The sequence below is a fragment of the Alligator mississippiensis genome, chromosome 1, assembly GCF_030867095.1.
Source record: "Alligator mississippiensis isolate rAllMis1 chromosome 1, rAllMis1, whole genome shotgun sequence".
Classification (NCBI taxonomy): domain Eukaryota; kingdom Metazoa; phylum Chordata; order Crocodylia; family Alligatoridae; genus Alligator; species Alligator mississippiensis.
Window position 1 is genome coordinate 309,268,233 of NC_081824.1, and position 27,348 is coordinate 309,295,580.

At 42.2% G+C, this 27,348-nt stretch overlaps 1 protein-coding gene across 10 annotated transcripts in view; it reads left to right on the forward strand.

Moving 5' to 3' along the window:
* DMD (dystrophin) overlaps nt 1–27,348 on the forward strand; it is a 2,172,325-nt gene that overhangs the window by 669,041 nt on the left and 1,475,936 nt on the right. For all 10 annotated transcript variants that reach the window (XM_059720821.1, XM_059720816.1, XM_059720817.1 and 7 more), the window contains one exon: nt 5,506–5,624. In XM_059720821.1, coding sequence (XP_059576804.1) covers nt 5,506–5,624 — 119 coding nt within the window. The remainder of the gene's footprint in view (nt 1–5,505; nt 5,625–27,348) is intronic.

The window sequence follows — 27,348 nt, forward strand, 5'->3', positions numbered from 1 at the left end:
CCCCTGGCTTGGATTGGGCCCATGTCACTGCCCTACCCTCCTGATTTGGCCTGCCTTCTCCCTGCTGGCCCAGATCGGGCCCACCCTCCTCCCCTCCCCCGCCAAACCAGCTCACCATCCTCTGCTGCCCTGGATGGGCCCCCACTCAGCCCAGATCTCTCCTGCCCCCCTGTGTCCCCCCAGCTCACTTGTGGCTCCTGGCACTATCCCAGGGAAGCAAGCAGGGAAGGGGAACCCACTTGCCGCGGCTGGGCTTCTGGCAGTCTCTGGGCTGGGTTCAGCCCAGAAAGCAGTGGAAGCAGTGGCTGGGCAGGCTGCCAGGCAGGTTCCCCTTCCCTGCCTTCTCCTCTGGGACAGTGCCACCCGCCACAGTTGAGCCAGGGGACATGTGGGAGGTGAGTTGTAAGTGCTGGGGAAGCAAGAGGAGCAGGGAGGGAAAAAGGGGGAAAGCTCTGAGGCAGAGGATGGGGCCCCAAAAGGTGGGGGTTAAGGAGACAACCCTACGGGTGAGGAGGGAGCTTCAAGTGGCAGGGGTAGAGGGGGTGAGCCCCAGTGGAAGGAATAAACCAGAAATGTGCGGGGGGGCATCCTTATGTCTAGGGCTCTGCCAGCTGCCCCTGCTGCCACTCTAGAGGGAAGACAGAGCGTTCACCTGGGAGTGGATGGTTCATCTAGCATGCTGGAAGTATTCTCAGTACTGGTCTTGGGCCTGTTGGTCTAATGTGACTGCAACATAAGCTTCACTAAACCAGTTAGGCTATGTACAGACATTCAAAAAGCGTGGGGTGGAATCAATCTAAGTTACATAGTTTTCTATAAGTTTTGTATGCCTAACTTCTGTTCTCTTATGGGTATAGACTAGTTTTCTGATCATTTTTACCAGTAAAATGTAATGTCTGTACCTGGCCTTAGGGTTCATCCTTACTGGAAGAAGATTCTCTGAGCCACTCAGAAGGCCCTTAGCTCATGTTTTCCTTCTGTAATATGTAGACCCTCCTGTTCTAAGAAATTTTAACACATATGTAAGGTAACATATAACAACCCCTGAGCAGTCCTAAGAATTAGCTCTTGCTTACTCTAACGTGTAAGATCTCATGTAATCATGTCCTTTGTTAGGGCTGTGTTTTTTCCTGTAGAGGCTTGGAGTTGGTTGGATCCTTTCCAGCAGATGGTTCTCTGCTTCCAGCAAGGGGCCTGTTGGGAGACAAATATGGCTTTTGGCCAAACCTGGCCCAAGTTCCCCTCCATTTTAAATTAGAGTAGATGGAGTTCTACAGTAACATTTCCCACCCATATGTAGTCTTCTGAAGTCCAAGCCATCCATGGCTGGAGATACCTGGATCTCATTTCTGTCCAGCTTAATTTCCCAAATATACATTTTCCTGGAAGCTGGTAGGATTCAAAGTGTAGGTGAGTGTTGTCAACTGCATCCCTGCTGATGATTGCATGCTTTTGGAAATATATCAAGCAGAGAACTTGTGAGGATATTTTACCTTGCTTTGTACCAGTTGAACCTGTACCAGCTGAACCAGTAACAGGAACAGTAAATGGGTTTAAATCAGTTTCCGATTACTTAAACCAGTTTGTGTGTAATGTCTGTCCCTAGCCAAGGTGTGGATCAAAGATGCTCCTTTATGCTTTTTATCTTCTACTGCCCCTTGAAGCTACAAATCCTCGTATTTTAATGTCTTAATAAGTCAAGTGTATCTGGTAATGGCATTGCTATTTTATTTTGTTTCCATAACATTACTTGCCTCATGCAAGCACATTTTAAAATCTTATCCCGTAATGACCCTGGGGATTGTGCTTGACAGCATCAGTCTTTGAATGTAGACCCATTAGGTGTCAAAAAGACATCATACTGAAAAGCTGACACCTCAAACTGCCATTCAGATATGCATATCCTAGAGCTGGGGTCACTTACTTGTTTCTTGACAGAGAAGAAACCTGAAAAATTAAGTCATTTTTTTAGATGAGGAGAACCGTTTTTTAAAGTCTCCCACCAGTTTTTTTCTTCTTGTTTGTTTGAGGTTTTAAGCTTTGTGTTTTTGAAAGACAATCCTATTTTTGCAGGACAAAATGGATGCCTCTATGTATTGTCTAATCAAATTAGAATTAAGAGGTCCCCTTTCTCTACTTCCATCCATTTTACTGTTGATAATATAAAAAAACCCTGTTTCTCCCAAGTTCCCCATCCAGTCAGTGGCCTATTAGAAAGTCTTAGTACCACCCTGAGGTAGTATTCTCTCATGGTGTTTTTTTTCTCATGTACATTGCATGTAATTTGTTTTTTAAAAACTGTTTGGGGGTAGATGCTGGCTGTATGGTTACAATCCAGCAGATCAGCACAAAAAATGTTAGACCCCAACTCCATGTGGCACCGAACGACTTGGGAGATGACAATCCAGTTGCCCATGGATTCAGTTACTCAGGGAGCAAACACCAGCACACATTGCTCGCAACAGCTTTATTCAGAATGGAGACAGCTTTGGGCAAAGGTCCCAAAAAAACAACAAACCGGGGACCTGTCATGAACGTTAGTTCTTTTCATATTACATACGCCTTGGTTCATGCTCGTTAACGTTTACTCCACCTTTGCCCCTCCTTTGTTCCACCCATCCCTTCTCCTTTCTCAAGCTCCGCCTCTGTTTACTGTTTACTTCACTAGCATGGAATTGCCTATGCATTTCATTCATTTACATGCCTTTTTGCTATGAGCGCATGCTTAAGACTGTGAACCTGACTTCTCCCAGTCACTTGCCGTTTCTTGCTGATTTCAGCACCATCTCCAAGGTCTTGCTTCTGCTTTATCTGCTGATGATAGCTGGTGGGCAGCATCCCGTTCTTTTATACAATGGGCTCTATACTTTACAACGCTACTCCATTGTTAGAAAAATGCTTGCCTAAGTGTTTTGCAATGTTACTTTTAATATCTCATTCTGCCTTGTGGTCAGCAGCTTTGCTACGACACAGACTAAAGCCTTTTATTCAGCTGCAAATCCAGTGTTCCCCAAGACCCAAATACAGTCACCCTAACAGCAAACATTAAGTCCTATAATATAGCCTTGTTTTTTCCTGCACTTCTTGAGCATATATTGATCCATTAAGATACAAGTCTATCTGAAAGAGTAAAAAAATCAATGACCTTTTTGTCGTCCTCCTGTTTAAAAACGTCAATCCTTCTTGACAGAAAGAGACAGGATACTAGAGTCTGGGCAAATTCAAAATTATCACCTGGCATGCACAACTTAGAAGCTGGATATGACTGAACATTCATGAGATTACTTTGTGTATAAGATGACTTCCACACTGAAATGATATGACAGTACATCATCCTTTAAAAAAACACAAACAACAAAAGCTGTACAGAATTATTCTCTTTTTCTAGAAGTTTCCCAGAAGCAACATTACTATTTAGGAAAGAGTACATTACACCGTTTAAGAACCTATGTATTTATTAGCTAACAGTTGCATTTAAATTATGCTACTTGAAACAACACACACTTGAACAGATATACTTAAAATGTCATAACAAATTCTTTTAAAAATTTATTTTGGGAGAAAAGTATCTTGCATTCTTTAGTTTCAATCTTTATTTTTCTGCTGCTGAAAGCCTTGCCCATGCGATTAATCTTTTACAACACAATAATGTCATTTATTTCTAATACAAGGCCTTCAAGAAGTTCAGAGACTCTAGTGGTGGCTATAGATGTACGAGTAAGTTAAATGCCGACATCTTGATACAGTCCCAATATTGTTGTAATCATCAAGTCTTTTTTGTTAAACTTTTGTAAGGCATGAAATCTTATATTTTGAAAGAGACACAGTGGTAAGAAGTAATTAGGTCTGTGTTTCATAGGTGCTGACTCCGTGGGTGCTCCAGGGCTCAAGCACCCACTGAAAAAAATAAGCAGATGTTCAGCACCCATGAAGTCATGCTTGCAGATGTTAAGAAAAAAACAAAAATGCATTTTACTGGAAGAAGCAGTGTGTTACTTCAACTGGGCTCTGCAGTGTCTGTAAAGATCAGGTGCTTCAGCAGAGCTTTCTGGCACTTTTAACTAAGGCTGATTCAATCAATTAGCAAGTAGCTATTAGATAAAAGTGCCAAAAAGGCCCACCTAAAACGCCCAATCTTTACAGATGCTGCAGAGATGGGTTGAAGTAATGTGCAGCCTCTTTTGGCCATGCACGGGACTTGGCATGGGTACATGCCAAGTTAAAAGTAAAACACCATTTTGGGATGGGGCATTATGTCTGCAGAAAAAGAACAAAGTTGGCGCCTATTTTGTGTTTACTTAAAGGTTGTATTGATTGTCAAACCAGTTATATTGGGATGTAAATACCACAATTAAAAGCACATTCAAAATATGAAGCATGCTTGTGCATATAAGATGAGATTTTATTTTAGCAAAACAGCTTAATTTTTAAAGTGATCCCTTTTGTGTCTTAGGAATAGACACAGTGTTTTACATGCCACATTCTTTGTGCTTATTCTCCTTGCCTTTCCTGTAGGTGTTAGTGTCTTTCTGGTCCCAGAGGGAATGTCATTGTCTTTGCTCCTAATTGACAGTTTAAAACTTCTGCCTATGGAAGTCAAACACAGCAGAGAAATTTACAATGCAGTTACTAAGAAATAATGTAATTATGACTATGAAAATTGCTTCTTTCTCCCCAGAACAAATCCAAGTGCAAGGGAACAGTGTAACTGGGAAAACTAATACATGAATAGCATATCATTCCTCTGGTCTCCTGAGACCATTTCAGTGTATTACAAGATGCTGATAAAATACAAGCCATTTCTATGGATTCTAATTTGGAGATGTACATTTCAAAGGTTTTTTTTTTTTATTTACTAAATAATAAAATACATATGTCATACATTATCATAACCTTTTAATATGAGTAGATAACCTACTTGTTTTATTCCCATGTAAAATCACATATTAGAACTCAGTCACAACATTTTCTGTATCCAAAAACAAATAAGTAGTTGTTTCAATAAAAGATATTACCAAAAAAATCCTTCGCTCCCCAATAATGTCAGTGCTTTCCCCAAGATTGTATGCATATTGATTAAACTCCAGTATACGTGATTACATTTTCAGAGTGCCTTATAACAAATTCAGATTTCCTTATGGGTAACTTTTACCTGAAATGTCAAGTATCGTAAATTCTTAAAATTACTTACATTGCAAATAGTAACACAGATAATACAATGTTCCAGTTTGTATATCTAAGTTGTAATTCCACCATGATGGTTCTGCCTCTGTTTATGAAAAATTTAACTTATACTTTAGTGCTTCACCAATATCAGCTGAATTCCTTGGCTAGATTTAGAGCTTTTTATTCATCTGAGAAATATGCATTTTTACATAAAATATATTATCTGCTGTTTTGGATGGAAATGATCTAGAATTAAATCAAATAACAGGGTGGACAGGGGTTGTTTGATTGCTCTTTTTTATCAGTCACATCATCATTCTTTTCTTTCTTTTTTTTTAGACCAGATCTGTTTGATTGGAACAGTTTGGCTTCCCAACAGTCAGTGATACAACGATTAGACCATGCATTCAATGTAGCTAAACGGCACTTGGGTATTGAGAAACTCCTTGATCCTGAAGGTTAGTGCAAATCATGTGCTATTTTCAAGATGGAAAATCAATGTTTCATGCATTTGAGTAAAAAGAATATATTTGATGTCTATGCTAAATGATTTAGCATTTTGAAAGATTGAGAATAAATGGAAGATATTACTGCAGTTTACCTATCTTTAAAGGTTGATTTGTTTCCATTAGTAGAGCATAATGAGTCAATGTATTCAGATTTCAGGCCAGCATTTTACCATATGAACACTGAATTTGGCATCTAAATAGGGTTTGGGGTTTTTTTCTCTTTCTTCTAAGCCCATATTACTTATAAAGGGCTCTTAGGTATTCATCACCTCTGAAAATCTGGCTTAAGTATGTATTCAAATTGCAAGCATTCATATTTTAAAATATTGTATAAGTAGCTACAATATAATTTTATTGAAATGTATGTGGTTTGAAATAGAAAGGTAGGGTGTGTGTTGAGTTCATTGTGGTTCGGACATTTTGTATTGCAATGACATAGTCATAAAAGTAAACTGCCATAAATATTAGTATTTTGTTTAGCATGTGCCAGTTCTAATTGACTTAAAGATATTTTGCCAATTACACATGAAACAGATCAGTTTTGGTCTAACTCAGTAGGATTTCGATATTGACTTTAGAGTTAGTGCTGACCATTTCTGAAAATGCTGTCTTTCATTCATAAAACACATGCATTTTTATAAGTTAATATGACTTGGAAGGATCTCAGTGCACACAGCATTCCCCAGGTCTTTGCACTGTGTGGTGTGCTTCTTAAATTTGTCCAACTTCTTTATCATAGGAAAAATAAAGAATCATGCTGGTAGAGAACCTTGAAAGCATGCTCTAATTCTGCATGCAAAACTCTAATAGCTGTGTTATTTCTCATTCCATCTATTAAACCAATAACAAAACTGTTCTTTCTGGTTCTTAGATTTGTCAAGTGATCTCCTCATACACTCAAAACTTGATATCCTGGCTGTATTGAAGTAGATTCAAATCTTCCATTGACATAAGTGCCTTATTTACTTGAATAGCAGATGAACCTTATTATAAGATGACGCCCTCCCACCCCCACATAATTAGATTCTGTATATGGGAAATTTCTAAATATTCCCACTAGGGGGAATGCCTTACTGGACCTGGTATTGTCAATGGGGGATGGCATGGTAGGAGACCTACAGATCGGTGGTCACCTGGGGGACAGTGATCACCAAATAATAGAATTCACCATAAGACATCGAGTGGGTAAGGTAACTAGTAGGGTGAAAGTGCTGGACTTTAGGAAAGCTGACTTAAATGAACTCACGCGTTTAGTCAAGGACTCACTGCAGAGTAAGAGTTTTGAAGAGATGGGAGCTCAGGAAGGGTGGCTGTGCCTTAAGGAAATGATCCTTCAGGCACAGAGGGAGACGATCCCGATGCGGAGAAAAAGGGGAAAAGGGGCCAAGAGACTTCCTTGGCTGACCAGAGAAATCCAGAGCAGTCTACGGGCTAAAAGGGGGGCATATAAAAAGTGGAAATGGGGAGAGATTACTAAAGAGGAGTATACTTCCTCTGCTCATGCTTGTAGGGAGGCAGTTAGACAGGCCAAAGCTACCATGGAGCTGAGGATGGCATCCCAAGTTAAGGATAACAAAACATTGTTCTTTAGATATATAGGGAGTAAAAGGAAAGCCCAGGGTGGAATAGGACCTCTACTAAATGGGCATAAGCAATTGGTGATGGACAGGGGGGACAAGGCTGAACTCTTCAATGAGTTCTTTGCTTCAGTGTTCCTAAGCGAGGGGCAAGACTACCAAGCGTAGACCCTGAGATGATGCAAAGGCACTTGGAGGAACTGGATGCGTTTAAGTCGGCAGGCCCGGATGAGCTCCATCCGAGGGTACTGAAGGCACTGGCTGATGTCATTGCGCAGCCACTGGCGGGAGTATTTGAACACTCATGGCGCACGGGCCAGGTCCCAGAGGACTGGAAAAGGGCCAATGTGGTTCCCATTTTCAAGAAGGGGAAGAAGGAGGTCCCAGGCAACTATAGGCCAGTCAGTCTCAACTCCATCCTAGGCAAAGTCTTTGGAAAAAATTATCAAGGCTCATATTTACAAGAGCCCGGCAGGACAAATAATGCTGAGGGGAAACCAGCACGGGGTTCATAGCAGTAGATCAGGCCTGACTAATCTAGTCTCTTTTTATGACCAGGTTACAAAACACCTGGACGCAGGAGTAGGGGTAGACGTTGTTTACTTAGAATTCAGGAAGGCCTTCGATACGGTATCCCACCCCATACTGGTGAGCAAGTTAAGAGGCTGTGACTTGGATGACTACACAGTCTGGTGGGTGGCGAATTGGCTAAAGGGTCATACCCAGAGAATCGTAGTGGATGGGTCGGTATCAACCTGCAAGGGTGTGGGCAACGGGGTTCTGCAGGGCTCGATCCTTGGACCGATACTCTTCAATGTCTTCATCAGCGACTTGGACGAGGGAGTGAAGTGTAGTCTGTCCAAGTTTGCGGATGACACAAAACTGTGGGGAGAGGTGGACACACCGGAGGGCAGGGAACAACTACAAGCAGACCTGGACAAGTTGGACATATGGGCACAAAACAACAGAATGCAATTCAACAAGGAGAAATGCAAAGTGCTGCACCTAGGGAGGAAAAATGTCCAGCATACCTACTGCCTAGGAAATGACCAGCTTGGTGGCACAGAAGCAGAAAGGGATCTTGGAGTCTAGTGGACTCCAACATGAAAATGAGTTGTCAGTGTGACGAAGTCATCAGAAAAGCTAAAGGCACTTTATTGTGCATCAGCAGATGCATGACAAACAGATCCAAGGAGGTGATACTTCCCCTCTATCGGGCACTGGTCAGACCGCAGTTGGAATACTTCATGCAATTTTGGGCACCGCACTTCAAGAGGGATGTGGATAACCTGGAGAGGGTCCAGAGAAGGGCCACACATATGGTTAAGGGCTTGCAGCCCTATGAGGGGAGACTGGGTCACTTGGACCTCTTCAGCCTCCGCAAGAGAAGGTTGAGAGATGACCTTGTGGCTGCCTATAAGTTCATCACAGGGGCACAGAAGGGAATTGGTGAGTATTTATTCACCAAGGCGCCCCCGGGGGTTACAAGAAATAATGGCCACAAGCTAGCAGAGAGCAGATTTAGATTGGACATTAGGAAGAACTTCTTCACAGTTCGAGTGGCCAGGATCTGGAACGGGCTCCCAAGGGAGGTGGTGCTCTCCCCTACCCTGGGGGTCTTCAAGAGGAGGTTAGATGAGCATCTAGCTGGGGTCATCTAGACCCAGCATTCTTTCCTGCTTATGCAGGGGGTCGGACTCGATGATCTATTGAGGTCCCTTCCGACCCTAACATCTATGAATCTATGAATTTATACTTGAAGCTAGTTGGAGTTCAGTTGCAGCCTTGGCTTTCCTGGTTTGCTCTACAGGACTGGACCAACACAGAATATTTCTCCTTGGAGGTGAATCCCATCCTCCATCCTTTGTAGGCCTTTCTTTTTAGTCGCAGAAGGTCTGCTAGATCCCTGGAGAGCCAGGGGGGCGGTTGTGCCCTCTTTTTGCCTTTCCTTTGAGATGGAATAGAATTAGCTTGTGCACTGAGGATCACTCACTTGAGCAGCAACCACTCTTCCTGAACTCCCTTCCCCCTGGGGTCATGGTCCCTTAGGGCCTCACTGACAAGCCTCCTGAGTTTGTCAAAGTTGGCTTTCCTGAAGTCAAGAACTTCTGTGTTGCTGACTGACTTTCCAGCTTTATGGCGGATGGTGGTGGTGATCAGCTCATGGTCACTGTCCCCCAACTTCCCATCGATCACTAGGTCACTGATTAGGTCATCCCCAGTAGCCAGTACCAGGTCGAGCAGCGCTTTACCCCTCATTGGCCCGTAGACTTCTCGAGTCAGGTAGAGGTCATCCATGCATGATAGGAAGCTTTGTGATCGCTTGGATTTTGCTGAGTGATCTTCCCACGAGATGTCTGGGTAGTTGAAGTCACCCATGACAACCATGGTCCCAGAGCATGCAGCCTCAGCCAGTTCACAGGCGAACTCCTGGTCAAGCTCTTGACTTTGGGTGGGAGGTCTGTAGTAGACTCCCACCGTTGTGTCCCCTGTACCATGTTCCCCATGGATTTTAACCCAAAGGGTCTCCAGTCATCCACCCTGGCTACCAACATCAGCTTGCAGGGATGCATAGCTTTCCTTAACATAGAGTGCTACACCCCTGCCCCTTTTATCTACTCAGTCTCTCCTGTACAAGGTATAACTGTCTATACCTGTGGTCTAGTCATGGGTGGAGTCCCACCAGGTCTCCGTTATCCCTATGATGTCATACTTATTTGTGTTAAGCAGGAGGATGAGTTCCTCCTTCTTATTCCCCAAGCTCCTGGCATTTGTGTACAGGCAGGCAAGTGTCCCCTGGGGGGCTCTTGCCTTGCCCACAGATTGTACCAGGGATGGGGCAGGGGTGGGATCCCTTAAGTGCCTTGGCCGGCTGTCTTTGCAAGGGTTGAGCAGTGGGCCAGCAGTGGCAGTAGTCTCCCCGTCCCCCAGCGGGCTTAGTTTAAAGCCCGGTGTAGCAGGTCAGCCAATCTGGCTGAGAAGAGCCTCCTTCCCAGCGGAGAGAGGTGGAGGCCATCTCTTCCCAGCAGCTTGTTGCCTCTCTTGCCAAAGAGCGGGCTGTGATCATGGAAGCCAAAGCCTTCCCAATGACAAGGTAAATGTCAAATGACAAGTGTACTTGACAGCAAGGATATGGGAGGAGATAAGCAGCCTAGATTAGGGAAAGGACAAGTTGGAGCTGACTTAAAGGACCTGGATATTTTCAAGTCAGCAGGGTCTGATGAGATACATGTTAGAATGCTCGAGGACTCAGCTGGGGTAATTGCAGAGCCACTAGCTCCACATTTTGAGAACTCATGTGAATTGGGTGAGATCCCAGAGAATTGGAAAAGGGCAAATAAAGTGCCCATCTTTGAGAAAGGGGAAAAGGAACATACGGGGAATTAAAGACCAATCAGTTTGACTTCAGACCTGGTAACCAATCAGTTTGACTTCAGACCTGGTCAGGCCACAGCTGGAGTATTGTGTCCAGTTCTGGACACCATAGTTCAAGCGGGATGCGGACAACCTGGAGAGGGTTCAAAGAAGAGCCACTTGTCTGATTGGAGGCCTGCATGGAAGGCCCTATGAGGAAAGGCTAAGGGACCTTAATCTCTTCAGTCTCTAAGAGAAGGCTGAAAGGTGGTGTTTGCCCCATCCTTGGTTGTCTTCAAGAGGAGACTGGACAGGTACCTGGTTTGGTTCACATGATCCCAGGTTTGGTGACCCTTTCCTTGCCTGCCAGGGGCAGGTGGTCAGACTAGATGGCCCACTAAGGTCCCTTCCAACCCTAGACTCTATGAATCTATGAACATGATGGATCTTGTTATCAAGGAACTTATATCTAATGACCTATAGAACATCAGGCTGATTGGGAATGGTCAGCATGGATATGTCAAGAGAAAATCATGCTTGACCAAACTGGTGATAAGCCTCGTGAACTAGGGGAGAGGAGTGTCTGTGAAATATGTCAATTTTTGCAAGGCATTTGACACACTGTCCTCAGACATTCTCATTAGTAAAATAAGGGAATACAGTAGACCAATGGTTCTCAAACATTTTGGATTCAAAACACCTTGTGTTAGACTCAAACCACTCCTCTGAAAATCCCTTTCAACATTCACTTGATTTTGACTACAGAAAAGTAACAGAGCAATTCTTCTGTGGTAGAGAATTTAGGAAGATCACAACAAACAGAACGTTTTTGATGCTATGGTTTCCTGTTTGAAATATCAGAATTTATCCTGTAAATCATGTGTAGGCCTTTACACGCCTAAGCATACTAATATTCTGTGGTCCTCCACAGCACCCTTGAAAGGAGATGATAGATAGCATCCAGGTGCTGCAGTACCCTTGTCAAGAATCACTGGTCTAGGTGAAAGTATTGTAAGGTGGATTCATTAAATTATTGTATTCCTTGGATTACTGTATTCTGTGAATAGTCATTGATGGCTTAATGTCTAATTAGGGGAGATTTTCAATGAGTCTGTCCTGGTTCCACTACTATTTAATATCTTCAGTAATAACTTGGAGAATGACATTGAGTGTACAGTTAATACATTTACCCTACATCTGGAGGGTAGGATTAGGACTGAGAATGACCTTGAGAAATGGTCCAAAATTACTCAAATGAAATTCAGTCAAAACAAGTGCGAAGTTCTGGATGGAACGATCACATATACAAAGACAGATTGGGAAATGACAGGCTAGGCTACAATACTGCAGAAAAGGACGAGGGTGTTCATAGATTCATAGATTCATAGATGTTAGGGTCGGAAGGGACCTCAATAGATCATCGAGTCTGACCCCCTGCATAAGCAGGAAAGAGTGCTGGGTCTAGATGACCCCAGCTAGATACTCATCTAACCTCCTCTTGAAGACCCCCAGGGTAGGGGAGAGCACCACCTCCCTTGGGAGCCCGTTCCAGACCTTGGCCACTCGAACTGTGAAGAAGTTCTTCCTAATGTCCAATCTAAATCTGCTCTCTGCTAGCTTGTGTCCATTGTTTCTTGTAACCCCCGGGGGCGCCTTGGTGAATAAATACTCACCAATTCCCTTCTGTGCCCCCATGATGAACTTAAAGGCAGCCACAAGGTCGCCTCTCAACCTTCTCTTGCGGAGGCTGAAAAGGTCCAGTTTCTCTAGTCTCTCCTCGTAGGGCTTGGTCTGCAGGCCCTTGACCATACGAGTTGCCCTTCTCTGGACCCTCTCCAGGTTATCCGCATCCCTCTTGAAGTGTGGCGCCCAGAATTGCATGCAGTACTCCAACTGCGGTCTGACCAGCGCCCTATAGAGGGGAAGTATCACCTCCCTGGACCTATTCGTCATGCATCTGCTGATGCACGATAAAGTGCCGTTGGCTTTTCTGATGGCTTCGTCACACTGCCGGCTCATGTTCATCTTGGAGTCCACTAGGACTCCAAGATCCCTTTCCACCTCTGTGCCACCCAGCAGGTCATTCCCTAGGCTGTAGGTGTGCTGGACATTTTTCCTCCCTAGGTGCAGCACTTTGCATTTCTCCTTGTTGAACTGCATCCTGTTGTTTTCTGCCCACTTGTCCAACCTATCCAGGTCTGCCTGCAGCTGTTCCCTGCCCTCTGGCGTGTCCACTTCTCCCCATAGCTTTGTGTCATCTGCAAACTTGGACAGAGTACATTTGACTCCTTCGTCCAAGTTATAATGGTTATAATGGACCAGTGTTATAATGGACCAGGTAGAATCTTGAGACGTCTGATGTGGAAAAAATTCTTTATCATTATCTACAGAAACTTGTATGTAAAGAGATAACAGGAAATTGTGTAATGAGGCAGCAGTTTTTGCTGCTGTCTTTGCCAGCCTGTCATATTCCAGTTCTGCTCCCAAAAATTCCTCTGGTCTCACCCAGATTATTTCCTGGGATGCCACACTTCCTGGACACTCTGTGGCTCCAGAAGGACTTATTCCTATGTTTCCAGCTATACCCTAAATACAAGAATGCTCTTGTTGCAAAAGACCAATAGGAAATTTGGCTATATAGATAAGCATTCTTCTCCTTTCTTCAGTCCTGGTGATGCCTTACCTGGACACTATGTCAACTTTTGGGCACCTTACTTCAAGAGCAGGATATAAATCTAAACAATACTTCTAATAATAATTAATAATACAGATGTGGGCAAATAGGCAGAAGTCCAGAGGAGTGCAACTAAAATTATTGAAATTTTTGGGAATATGACTTGTGAGGAAAGGTTGGAAGAACTGGGTTTTGTACAGTCTACAGCAAGGTTGCCCAACTGGCAGCCCACAGATTATGCAGTGATGCTGGTGAGGGGAGATATAGGGAAGACCCCAAAGTGATGGTGGATGGTGGGATGGGTGCAGGTATGACAATGTGGGAAGTGCACTGCAGGGGAACTTGTGTGATGTGTGGGCTGGGGGGCTGTTGTCTGTGTAGATTTTGACACTGGGACATGTGGCCCCTGGCCACTGAGCAGTTGGACAGCCATGATCTAGAGAAGAAAAGGTGGGAGTGAGGGATGGGATTTCATAAGTTGTAAAATACCTGAAGAGTGGTTATAAAGGGGATGGTGACATGCTATTCTTTATGGCTGCAGGCAACTAGACAAAAGCTAACAGTCTTAAATTATAGCAAGGGAAATTTAGGTTGGATATAGATTTCATAGACTTTCATAGATTTCATAGACATTAGGGCTGGAAGGGACCTCGGAAGATCATCGAGTCCAGCCCCCCGCCCAAAGGGCAGGAAGTCAGCTGGGGTCATAGGATCCCAGCAAGATAAGTATCCAGTTTCATCTTGAAGGTGTTCAATGAAGGCGCTTGAACCACCTCCGGTGGCAGGCTGTTCCAGACCTTGGGGGCTCGGATAGTAAAGAAATTCTTCCTTATGTCCAGCCTGAAACGATTTTGAAGTAGTTTGTGACCATTCGACCTTGTCATCCCTTGGGGCGCTCTGTTGAACAAACGTTCCCCCAGATACTGGTGGTCACCCCTGATAAACTTGTAGGTGGCCATCAGATCACCCCTGAGCCTGCGCTTTTTCAGGCTAAAGAGCCCCAGGGCTCTCAGCCTGTCATCGTAGGGTCTGCTTCCCTGACCTCTGATCATGCGCGTGGCTCTTCTCTGGACTCTCTCAAGCAGGGATAGTAAGAACTTGATTGCTTACTGTAAGAGTGATTAAACACTGGGACAGATTATTTAGAGAAGTGAAATGTGGGAAATCCTGGGGAATTTTTAAAAGCAAGCTAGACAAACATTTGAATGAGATGGTTTAGATAGGGATAATCCTACCTGAGTGGGGGGTTGGACTAAGTGTTGTGTTCAATATGCTTATTAATGATTTGGATGCTAGACTAGAGAGCTTCTTGAGCAAATTTGCAGGTAGTACTGTACTGGAAAGGATTGAGAGCACACTGGAGAACAGGAACACAACTCTGAAGGATCTTGACAGATTGGAAACCTGAACTAAAGCTAAGAGGATCAAGTTCAGTTCTGAAAATGATCAAATTCAATGCTGAAAAATGCAATATGTTGCATCTCGGAAAGAATAATAAAAAATACAAATGTAAAATGGGTAAGAACTGTCCGTATGGCAGTACTGTGGAGAAAGGTCTAGGAGTCATGGTAGAAGGAGGCACTATGGAGAAGGATCTAAGTAGTCTTGGTATCACAGACTCAATATGATTATACAGTGTAATTTAGCTGCACAAAAGACAAATGTGGTTCTGGGTTGCATCACTAGGAGCATTAGGTGACACAGGAGGTGATAGTGCCTCTTTTCTGAGCAGTGGTTAGACCTCGTCTAGAGTAGTGTGTGCAGATATGGGGTCCACATTTTTAAAAGAATGTAGAGAAGTTAGAGAGGATACGAGTGGCAAAAAATGATAAAGGGCTTGGAAGGCAAGTGGTACTAGGTGAGGTTGAAGGAAATAGGCAAGTTCAGCTTAGAGAAGAGGCAGTTAAGAGTCAACATGATAGTAGTCTTTAAATATCCAAAGGGCTTTCCTAAATAAAAAGGAGAGCTTTTCTCTCTTATTACAGAGAGCAGGATGTGGACCAGTGGTTTCAAGTTGCAGCAACGTAGGTTTGGATTGGATATCAGAAAAAACCTAGAATAATGAGGCAATGAAATAGACTGCTTAGGGAAGTTGTGGAATCTCCATCACTGGAGGTGTTCAAGAAGAGACTGAATAAGTATTCATCAGGGATGATCTAGGAGAAGCTATACTATGTGTATTTCCCAGGCTCAGTGTTGGGGCGCGTGGAGTTTAAAGTAAACCCTCCCCCCCGCCTTTTATTTATTTTTTTTTTACATCTGTAAGCAGCCTTAGTTGTTTGTGAACCCTTAACGTGTCCCCCACTCAACTTCTGTTTTCTACACTGTATAGGTCTAACCTAATTAGTCTCTCCTCCCAGGGAAGCCCCTCCATACCTTTAATCATCCTTGTTTCCCTTCTCTGTACCTTCTCTAGCTCCTGTGTATCCTTTTGAGGTGAGGGGGCTAGAACTTGGCACGGTATTTGAGGTGCAAATGCACCATGGATTTATAAAGGGGCATGACAGTAGTTTCCATTTTGTTTACAATTCCCTTCTTAATAATCCCTAACATTTTTTTTACCTATTTGCTGGCTGCTGAACATTAAGATGTTTTTAGCAAACTGTCCACAGTGACTCCCAGATCTCTTTCCTGTTTGGTTGGTAACAGCTAATGTAGAGCCCATCATAAGGTAGGTACAGTGCAGGTTACACAGATCCTTAGGTGAGAACCCTTCTGCTTACTTCTTTCCAACCTGAATACTCACCATTTATACTCACTCTTTGCTTTTTATCTCTGAGCAAGTTTCTTATCCACAAATTAAACATTCCCTGTACTCCCATGACCACTTAACTTAGTTAAAAGCCTCTGATGGGGGACCTTTGTCAAAAGTTTTTGAAAGTCCAGATATACTGTGTCATCTGGATTGCATTGATCCACCTCCTTATTGACACCTGCCAAGACCTCTATTAGGCTGGTGAGACAAGATTTCCCTTTGATGAAGCTGTGTTGATTCCTCCACAGCTAGCCATGTCCATCCATGTAATGGACAATTATTTTTATTATTATTATTGTTTCTACCCGTTTTTCAGTAACAGAAGTTAGGATTGCTGGCCTTTATTTCCTTTTATCCCCTCTAGAGCCTTTTTAAAACATGGGAATCTCATTGGCAACCCTCCAGTTCTCTGGTACCAAGGCTGTTCTTGGTTATAGGTTGCATACTACAGTCAGGGGTTCAGTAATTTCAAATCTGAGCTCCTTCAGGACCCTAGGGTGAATGTCATCAGGTCCTGGTGACTCGCTACTTTTTAGTTTATCAATTTCCTCTTCAACCTTATCTATTGAAACCTCAGTTTGGGTCAGCTCCACTGACTTGTCTCTAGAGAGGAGTTGATCTGGTGGAAGAATTTCCCTAACATCTTCCACAATGAAAACCCTAATCAGCCAAAGGTCCAGCTGACTCCTTGGCATGTTTTCAGCTTCTAATGTACTTAGAGAAATTGTTATTGTTACCTTTTGTTTCTGTAGCAAGTTGCTCCTCAGATTCTCTTTTTGGTTGTCTTATTACAGTTTGACATTTGCCTTCCCAGTGTTTATGCGCTTTTTATTTTATTTATTAGGATCCCACTTGACTTCCACTTTTGAAAAGAAGTCTATTTTTCTATTTATTGCCTCTGCGGCTCTGCCATTAAACCATGCTGGTTTTCTTTTGGGCCACCGGGGATGCTTTGGATGCTACCTAGGATGCTTATCTTACAGGGGTCCCTCCCAGCCCTACTGTCCATGAGTTGCATGATAGGTAGACTGTGCTTTACATGACTGTGCACTCTGATAGTTATGGAAAAATAAAATCCTTAATCCAATATGTTTGTAACTGCTAAAAGAAAAGGCAAATGAAATTAAGCTAGGGTAGTAATATGTTTCTTAAATATGCCATAAAATTATAGCTCCTCCAGCAAACAAGAGAACACTTTTTTTCTTTTGATTTTTTTTTTTTTTTTTTTATAATGAAATGCCATATTTAAAGTTTGGTCTTGTCTTTTTCGGAAGTTTAAAGAAAAGTTGTCACTACTCTATGTAAAAATAGTTTTAAGCAATAAAAATATATGATTTGCTATAAACAGTGTTTATTTTTAGGGTAAAAATTGTAGAATACTTCAGTTTCATTCAGGCTGCATAATTACCTTTTAAATATGAACATTTGTATTCAGTGAAATATTTGTTTTCTAAGTTATACATGAAGATATCAAGTTTTTTTTTTCCAAATTGTTTTTCATTCCATATATACATATATACACATACCCCATGGGTAGCTAGTAAATATTTTGTCATGTATTTTGAACTGAAATTCTGCTGCTGAATTGGTTTAAATACAAGATATATTTGAGCTAAACAGTTTCTGCCAAAGCCTCTTCCTGTTAGAAATGCATTCATATTTGTGAACACTTTACGTTAAGTAAAGTGCCCTCGTCTGTCCTCTCCTCTCCCTTTCTCTATCCTTTTTATTTAAATAACTTTGTTCCTTTCTACTTAGTGCAGCTGCTCTCTGCAAGTGCATTCAGAGTATCTGAAGGAGTTGACTATAGCCTATGAAAGCATCTCTGAATGAGTTAGTCTATAAGGTGTTATCCTGCCTTGCCTTCATTTTACATTAAGGGTATACAGAAATTACATTTCCAATTTCCAATTTTACTCTTTTAAGGTGAAGTTCAATTGTGCATAAAGTGCCACAAGTTTTAGGCACTACTTAAAACTTGACAATAAGACCCGGTGGGTGCATCTACACGTGCACTTTACTGTGGAGTTGACTAATTAGCTGCATAGTAAAGTGTCATTGTTTACACATGTGCCAATAATAGGACACAGTAAATTAATTAACTGTGCCACAAGTTAGTACTGTTGGGGACAGCACTAAGTGCACCAAAATGAACATGTAGATGGTGACAGGGGCTGGCTGGGGCATAGGGGTGCTAAGGTGCAGGCTCCTCACTATAGCATTCACTCATGACTCCTCACTATAGCATTCTCATGCCCCAGCCAGCCTGTCTGGTGCCCGATACCACCACCCAGAGCCTGGGGCTGAACCCCATGCCTGCTGTCAGCCACAGCTGCTTTACCCTGGCTCAAACCGCTGCTGTCTCTAGTGCACATGTAGACACTGTACCCAGGAGCAGCTGAGTCTGGCTCAAACTTTGGATTTTATTGTGTCATGCTAATTTCAAGTGTAGATGCATCCAGTGGGATGTAAGGGCTACATATGCCTTGTGCTAACTCCAGTACAGGAATGAGTTTCACTTTGATTGCTTTTAACCAAATTCACTAAAACCATATACTTAAATACAATGTATTACAAGTACCAGCAATTATATTATAGTACTGGGGGCCCTGCTACATGTTCAGATTAAAGCTAGCTAAAAACCAGTTATACAGTTGTTACATATACTCAAGCACTAAATTTATAGCTGCATGGCTCTTTTTAAAGTGGATAATCATTTTTATGGTATGATAATTACTTTGCATTTGTGGCTGGTCTAAATATATTGCTTGATTAACCAATGAATTGTGTAATATATGTAATGTATAATAGGGACCTAGCTGTTAAGAGAATGTGCTAATTTAAATGATTCTGGTTGTATAATTATCTATAGCTTAATAGCTGTTTCCTTGTATGTATTCATTACAAATAGTCAAAGAAGCTCAGTTAATACAGAACACCCCCTATAAAGCCAAGCAGTTTATGTAATCTATAAGATAGTATTTTTCACTATTGTTGTGGTGATCTTGCAAACCTTACTGTTTGGTTTATTGTGTTAGTAAATTGTTTAAACAATGATTAATTGTTAAGAAGACCTTAACATATCTAGAATTAAGACATGGGTTGTATCAAATAAGGCAGAAAAAGAAAAAAAATCATGCATTTTTCTGCAGATTTCAGATAAGCCCCTTATCACCACCGAGTCAGTAGATATTGCAGATTGTTGTTGCATCTGACTGCTTTGTAGCATGTACTCCAATTCTGAGGTAATGGCCTGAACATGCCAAGTACTTATTTGTTGTATTATAGCAGAATTCCACTGCCACCTTGGTAAACACATATGTGGCACACACTCGGCTCCAAAGATCTGCTGAGAAGCTTGTAGGACTGATATCTCAGGAAGTGATTTTGAAGGGAAGTCAGAGAGAGGAATTATGAATAAGATAAAAATGCCAGCAGCAGGAGGTGAATTGTCTGTGTGCTTCCTCCCAGCCATAAACAGATGTGGTTCTTTCATTTAATGAATTTGTGCCTGCTGTCATTTTTCTAGGGATTGAGCCTGTTTGTGCTAGCCCAATAATAAATAGACTGTGAAGTTATATAACGATATTTTTGTTGTCTTTTTTTGGGCCAAATAATTATCATGCTCCTTATGCTTTACTCTATGACCTCATAAAACTTCATTTAATTTTCCCCATTCACTTTTCCATGTTTTTCTCCTTAATTTACAGAGATGGTATGAGTTCTTTGCACTGTTATTAAGTGATAACATAATGAATTTTCCCTTTGATGTGTTTTTCTGATTGATCTTGATTTCTCATGTATAGCAGCACATAAAGGAATCACTCAGTACACATTCTTCACATTTAGGTATCAATATAGCAAATAGAAAGAAGAATCCCCACTGAATAGTGTTTCAGTAAATCAATTAACCCTCCCTCTTGTGAATATTCATAAGTAGTATATGGAATTTTTCTTACTGATCCTTTAAAACTTTTATCCATATATAGTTTAATGTTAGTTTCTAAACAATAGTGTTTAAAATATTGTATTATATATTATATGTAAACAATATATGCACCGTGTCTCCGTGTGTGTGTGTATTGTTACATTGAGTATCATAAGGCACAGAAATCTTTTGTCTAGGAGCACAATAATGATAGATATTTCTGTACAGTTTGTAGGTTATCCTGGCCATCATGTTTAGGGAGGTTGTCTAGTAGTCTTGGAATTACCACTGGAACATCACTTAGAAAATATGATCATTAGAGAAGGAATTCAGAAGGAAATGGTTTTCTCTCACTTCCCTTTCTGGCTCCAGAAGCCAAAATAGCTGTGGAGAGTTAGTCTGTAAGAGTAAAATGTGTAAAAGTCGCAGTGATTGCAAAGAGGTTTTTGTTTGTTATAGTATTATTATTGGACTCTGTCCATGTTATCTCCAAATTTTAGAATCATCTCCCGGTTTAGCATCATCAGCAGGCCCTCTTCTGGGAAAACACGTGCTTTCTCAGACTTTCTGGTGCAAAAGGTCTGGTAGTAAATGTAGATCTGAAATAGTCCCCCTTCCTTTTTCCAGGCTCCTAAGTCAACAAGATTAATTCCTCTGGCAATTATGAGTATACAAAAGTAGTTTAAAAGTTGTATCAATGTCATGTGTGTTGTTATCTTTTTTTAAAGTGCCATGCTTTTCTGTTAATGTAGTTTAGGGATGCCAGTGGTGAGGAACAGGCAAACTGGCGATTTGAGACAGTTCTCTACCTCTCTGCCTATGTGGCAGTCTAGTACTACCAGCATAGTCAATGTGCGTGTGTGTGTGTTAAAAGAAAACACAATTTTAAGGCCTCCTGAAAAATCAGAAGTAAACGATATTTAATTTATTTTGATATTCAAAAATGTCCACATAAGTCAACAACAACAAAAAAAATCAACAAACAGACACCATATTTTTAGGTATTTCTAAATATCTGAGTTCTGGCCAGACTATTCTTTGGGAGGTTTCCAACTACAAATGTGTGAAATCGTCCTAAAGCCAAAGTTTCTATAAGTATACAACTATTTTTTTTCAATCATTATGAAGGTGTTTTAGCATTTATTTCCAGATGGATGAGGAATGTTTAGGGATTTAACACAAATTATCATCTGAATTTTTGGAATATTCTGCAATTTGGCTGCTGGCTTTGTTGCTTAGACGCTTGCTGTTGCCTTTGAGTTTATGGTTTCTGGAGATTTTAGTATCCAATATAATGTGACATCTAAAATCATATACCATGTCAAAACAGGAAGAGAGAAAATAATCCTCAAGGAAGACCTAGTCTAAGCAAAAACAAACAAACAACCCCCCTCGCCCCCCCAAAAAACAACTTTTAAAAACTTTTTAGAACTCCTAAACCAAATAATTTATTCCATGTATAAACTTTATAGTCCCGGTTTTTAAATAGTCTGGAGCAATCACTTTAGTTGTTCCAGTCCTTTCATATCCTAACATATTAATCTTGCTGATTCATAAGCATTTGTCTAGAGGAACCATATTGACCAGTAGACTCCCCGAAACATGTAATACCTATGCTCCAGTTCTAAGCACAAAAATTATACTTACTTCTTCATTTTGTGTCATTAAATATTGCCATTCTGAGTGAAGAATGTGCAATAATAGTCTGTGTACAGTATCTAACACAGTTCTGAAAAGAATGGGGGAAATAGAGTCCACAGCCAGAAAACTATATTATTGCCATTACTTTTTAGGTCAAACTGTACCGAAGCCATTTTGTCTAATATGTATGATTTTGTCTCTTTAATCTGTAACTTCATTGTAATATGATATGCTAAAACTCCTTTCTTAATGTATTTGACCCTAAATTAAAATGCACTTCTTTATTTTAAATTATCCTACAGATAAGATGAAGGTCCCGTTTTTCTTGACAGCTTCTTATTGCAATACTCTTCAAGTCATTTATTATTTCTATTAAAAACTGTAGGAGTTAGTGACTGTGAAGTAGTTTATACATAATTAAATTGCTCACAGGTCAGTGGGGTGATAATAAATCTATTCATAAATATGGAATAGGAAGTGTTTTTAAATGAAACTTCAGACTGTAATGGATGAACTGTTTTTTCACTGATGTTGTATTTGCTTAATTCATAAAGAAAGGGATCTGTGCTATCTTTGCCATGCTGCTGCTCCATTTTGTTAGAGTGATTGTTGTACTTGTGCAGTAAAATTTACTGGTAAAATTTTCACTGGAATGGTGATTACTTTTCAAGAAAGCTGCCACATGCTAGATTTCATGGTTTTTGTGACTAGCAAGAAACTATTTGAATAAAATATGACTTTATGACCTCTTCTGTGTGAATATGCCATAAACAAGAATCATCAATGGTTAAAGTGTAATGAGCTCAACTGAATAATGGAACTCTGAACATCCTTATGATACAATAGAAGATATCTATAAAATGTTGAAATGGTACAACAGTCTCCCACTATTTCATTACAATTATAATCCCATTTAATTGTGTGAAATACTTTCAGCTTGGCACACCCCTAAAATGCTATTTTTTGTTTTGTTTTTGTTTTTTTTACATCTGTAAGCAGCCATAATGATTTGCAATGGAACATCACTTCACTTGAGAATGGCTTTCAGAAACACCAGTTTTGTGGTAAAACCACCGTTAGGAAATGTATTTGTAACAAGGAGGAGGACTGAAAGGAAGTGCTTGTTCAACCACTTTTACATCAGATGAAAATCACTGGATATATCATAGTTGTTTTCTCTCATTCTAAAGATGACTGATTCAGCTTTGATAAATGAAAAAAAATTAAAATGAACACAAAGTAACTGGGACCTTTTTGAAGCTTACAATAATCTGTTTGGCAACATTGGACTTGGAGAATGAAAAAAGGAATCATGTGCTTATTTATCCCAAGGCATCAATGGGTCTTTAAACCCTGTGAATGTTGTGCTAATAATATGCTTGGTGGTTTTATCAGACAAGGGGATGAAAAGGTATGCAAGGTATGTCGATAGATGCAGCTTCTTTTCTAAATTCCTGTGAAACTTCTTTGCTAATTAGGAGTAATCTGAGTATCCACTGGTAATGGGGTAGAAAAACCTGTTTTAAATCAGCATGTATTAAACAGGAATGTAAAAGGTTTTCTGCCTTCTGATACCATTTTATGGTAGTACATTGGAGCTTCCATAAATACATAATTGATCTGCAGTCATACACCATAGTTAATCTCCCAATAAAATCTTCACCTTTTGAGTGAATAGATTTAACTGGCCTGTGTTCCTAAAACAAGAAAATTATTTCATATTTCCTGTCAGAACATTTTTAGTTTAATACAATTTAGATTCTGTGGTTGTCTTAAAAATATACAGAAACATTATTTAATTAGTCCAAAATTCCAAGAGTAGAAATCTGAAATGAGAGGAAATGCAGAAGGCAAAAGGAAGCACATTGTTTTTCAACTCCCACCCACCCTTCCCTGCAGGTCACTGACTAGTCTTCAATCTCTTAGAAATAAAGTACTATATTTACTCAAATCCAAGGTGAGATTCCCCCCACTTTTAACACAGGGTGGAAAAAACCCTTATCTTCGATTCAAGTGTGGGGTGAGGGTGGGAGAAGGTGGCTGCTGTGTCTCCAGCACCAGCCCCAACCCAGACCACAGGTTCTGCCCTGCCCCTGCACCAGCCTCTGCCCCCACCACTTCTGCTCTGTGCCACCGTGCCTGCTGTACCTCTGCCCTCTGATGACACCTGCCTTCTGAACCCTGCCACCACTTACCTGAAGTCCTGGCTCTAGGTCTGTGTAGGAGCTTTGAGAACATGCTGGCTTCAGATCCATCCATCCAGGAAGCAGTGGTGGTGGCAGCTCTGCTCCTGATCTCAAGACCAAGCCCAGATCTGCTGTTCCTGCAATTGTTGTTGCCTCCCCAGGTGGGGACAGGAGCCAGCATGTAACCTGTATCCCAATCAGAGCCAGAACTGAGACTCAAGGAAAGCAGTGGCAGGAGAGACCAAGTGGGGGAAGGGGCATGGTGCAGGGAAAGTGGCAGTAGGATGCAGGGGTTGGGGAGTGCAAGGACAGTGTTAGGGGCTGGCACAGGGGAGCACAGCCAAAGGGAAAACAGGCCATGAGTAGGGCAGGCAATTGGGGGTCTCATTTCAGGGGACCCAGATATGAGGGGGACAGGCAGCAGGGAGCACAGATGGAGGTTAGGCTGCTTGACTTCCCCACTGCCTGCCTCACCCCATGAACCCCTGTTCCACTGTCTCTGCTTTCTCTGCTATAGCAATGGGGTAGATGACTCTCAAATAATTATATGATATACATGGAAAATTGTAACACATTTATACATTTTCCCTGTGTAAAATTGAATTGTGGGGTATCATCTTAAATTGGAAGTTGTCTTGCATTTAGGTAAGTGTGGAAGTATAGCATAGATTTGTGGTCACATAAACATAAAAATCCATGGCCTAGGGATCATCTAGCTAAGGGGGAAACTTATCTCCAGGTGTCACGTAAGTATTTTTTTTAATTCTCTTCATTTAAATGGACAATAAACCTTTTGTGGTTGTGCATAAGTATAAATATAATGTGATGAGGCTGACATGTATGTAGAAGGAGGCACTGGGAAATGAAGACTGGATATCTAGACTATGCTTTTGTAATAGAGCATGCTCAAGGAAAGCATTTAATTTTACAAATAGTCTTGCATGAATAGACTCCAAGAGCCTATTTTAAATCTCAAATATGTAAATGATTATTTGCACAACTGTAAAGCATTGGCAAGCCCCAATGAATGCAGCATGCTCACTTGCAATCAGCTGCACAGAATTGTATTGGTACTTTTCTTGGACTAAATCTGATTTCTTCTATCTTGGCTTTGGAGAGCCCATTGAATGATCAAGTTTTTAGGCTTCATAGAAGAAGCAAGTTTTGAAGGAGGTCTTGAAGAAGTGATGGTGAGAGGACTGATATTTTGGGATGTCATTCAGTTCAAAAGAAAACTGTATAAGGAGTGGCTAGGTGTTAGTGCAGAGAAGATTGATTGGCAGCGTTTCAAGCTTATATGTCTACTGGGATTGATCAGAAGGAAGTAGTTTTAGATTTTTATGGAAAATCTTGCAAAAATGGGAAGTGGAGCTAGATGTCTTTTCACTTACGGTGCATCTCCTGCAATTGCAGTCTTTCCCTGGGTATATTTTCTTAGTATGTATTTACATTAGTTTTCAACTTATACATTTGTATTTATTGCAATAAATATTTAGTTTAGCAAGAAAAGAGAGAGAGATAAATGCCAGTGAGGAAAAGAAGCACATATAAAAAATATGTTCATGTTAAGCACTTTATTCTTCCAGTGGATTTATATTAGTCATTAATACAGTAATAATGCAGGAACACAAATAATGTAAAATCTAATTAAAGTGTGTGTTATGACTCCACAGCTGATTCAATGACCAACTGCATAAAAATAATTGAACAGCATGAAATGAATTAATATATATATGGAACATAATAATTATAAAGCAAACACAAATAAATTGGGAAAATGATTTGGATAATACAGTAGTGTGAATGTGTGTGTATATGTGTGTATACTGCTATATTTGAGTTATATTTTCAAACCTAAAAAATATGAACACTGGACAACCTTGAGAGTGTATATGTAAAAATATGTCTGATCCCCCCCTAGTGACAGTTTTGTTTACATTTTTGAATAATGACGGCTAGACACAAACATGCTACATATGTCTGAGCTTTTTTAAATATAAATAGCATTGAGTGAAATTGTGAATTAAGTGTCTGTCGCAGGGCACCTCGGTGCTCCTGCTCCTAAAGAGGAGAAATCACCAGGGAGAGAGAGAGAACCCTGGCAGGACATAACGAGCCCAGCTGCGGGTTGCCAGGGCAACTAAGGAGAGCCAGCTGCCTGTAGGAGTCAGGGCCTGGCCCTTATAAAGCCCAGGGCTAAAGCCAGGCTGGCAGTTCCCTGCCAGCAGCCGGAGGGGCAGGAGCTCCTGGAGCTAGGAGGCGAGCAATGTAAGAACCGCTCTAGGTGGAGGAAGGATGGCAGCTCTGAGAGGTTTGAGCACCATGGTTCAGCCAGAGGGCATGTGTTTAAGTTATAGCCAGGAGGCTTGAGTTTATGTTTGGCTCTGTTATTATACCGGAGGTTTGGGTGAGGCTGTAGGGGTTGGAGGAGGCCTCATAGGGACCCCAGAGGGGTGGGGCCCCAGCGCCTGAGTGAGGGCACAGTACTCTAAGGGGGAACCCCAGTGGTATGGGGACCCTAGCGCCAGTGGAGGCACAGCTTGCACGCCAGTGAAGGCGTAACTGGTGGCGAGGAGCGCAACCAGTGGGTTGCGGGCGGGGAACAGAGACCCTGGGTTGTGTGTGGGGTACGTAGACCCCAGCCCCAGAGAGGGGCGGCTTTGTGAGGCCCCAGTGTGGGCATGACAAGCCCCAGAAGGGGGCACTGCTAGGAAGCCCTAGCATAGACGTGGCGAGCCCCAGGAAGGGGGAGTGCACTTTAGAGGAACCCAGCGTGGGCCCAACGAGTCCCCGAGAAAGGGGGGGACTATTGAGAAGCCCAAGGTGGGCACGGCGAGCCCCGAAGAGGGGGAGCGCCATACTGAGAAGCCCAAGACGGGCGTACCGAGCACGGCCGTAGGCTAATGCGGCAACAGCCCTCAGACAGAAGCAAGGTGCTGCGGTTGTCCCTGAGGAGAGGGGATAGCAGTGCGGTGAGCCTGGATCAGGGAGGGTAGCCGTGTGGTTGGCCTAGAGGACCGGAGACCCGCTAGAGGGTCCCTGAGTGGGACCACACTTTTAGAGAAGGCCCAGAGTGGGCTTGACGAGAGTCCCAGTGAGGAGCTGGGTATTAGAGAGAGCCCAGGAGTGGGCTAGATGACAGGGGAGGCCCAGGAGTGGGCTAGATTACAGAGGAGGCCCGGGAGAACGGGCGTGTTATGTTGACAGTCCAACGTCTGGTACATCAGCGAGGCTTGGGGCGTGGTATTAGGGGTTGGTAGGAGCCAGGCGTAGCCCATAAGGCTAGGGTGCCTGGGGAGTACCCGTTATACCGGGAGACCACAGGAGTCCGGAAGAACCGCGGGGACAGAGGTCCCGAGTGTGCGGGCCGGGTGCGAACCCGCGGCCCTGGTCACGCTGCACGTGGGCTGTGGCCGGCAGCCTGGGCATGCCGGGTCGGAGAGGGCGGGCGCTAAGCTAGAATTAGGCATAAACACGTAACGGTTGATTTTAAGATTGTTTACTTACACCAAGATGGTCGCGGTGCAGGCTGAAAACTTGCTTGAGTTGCGGTTACAA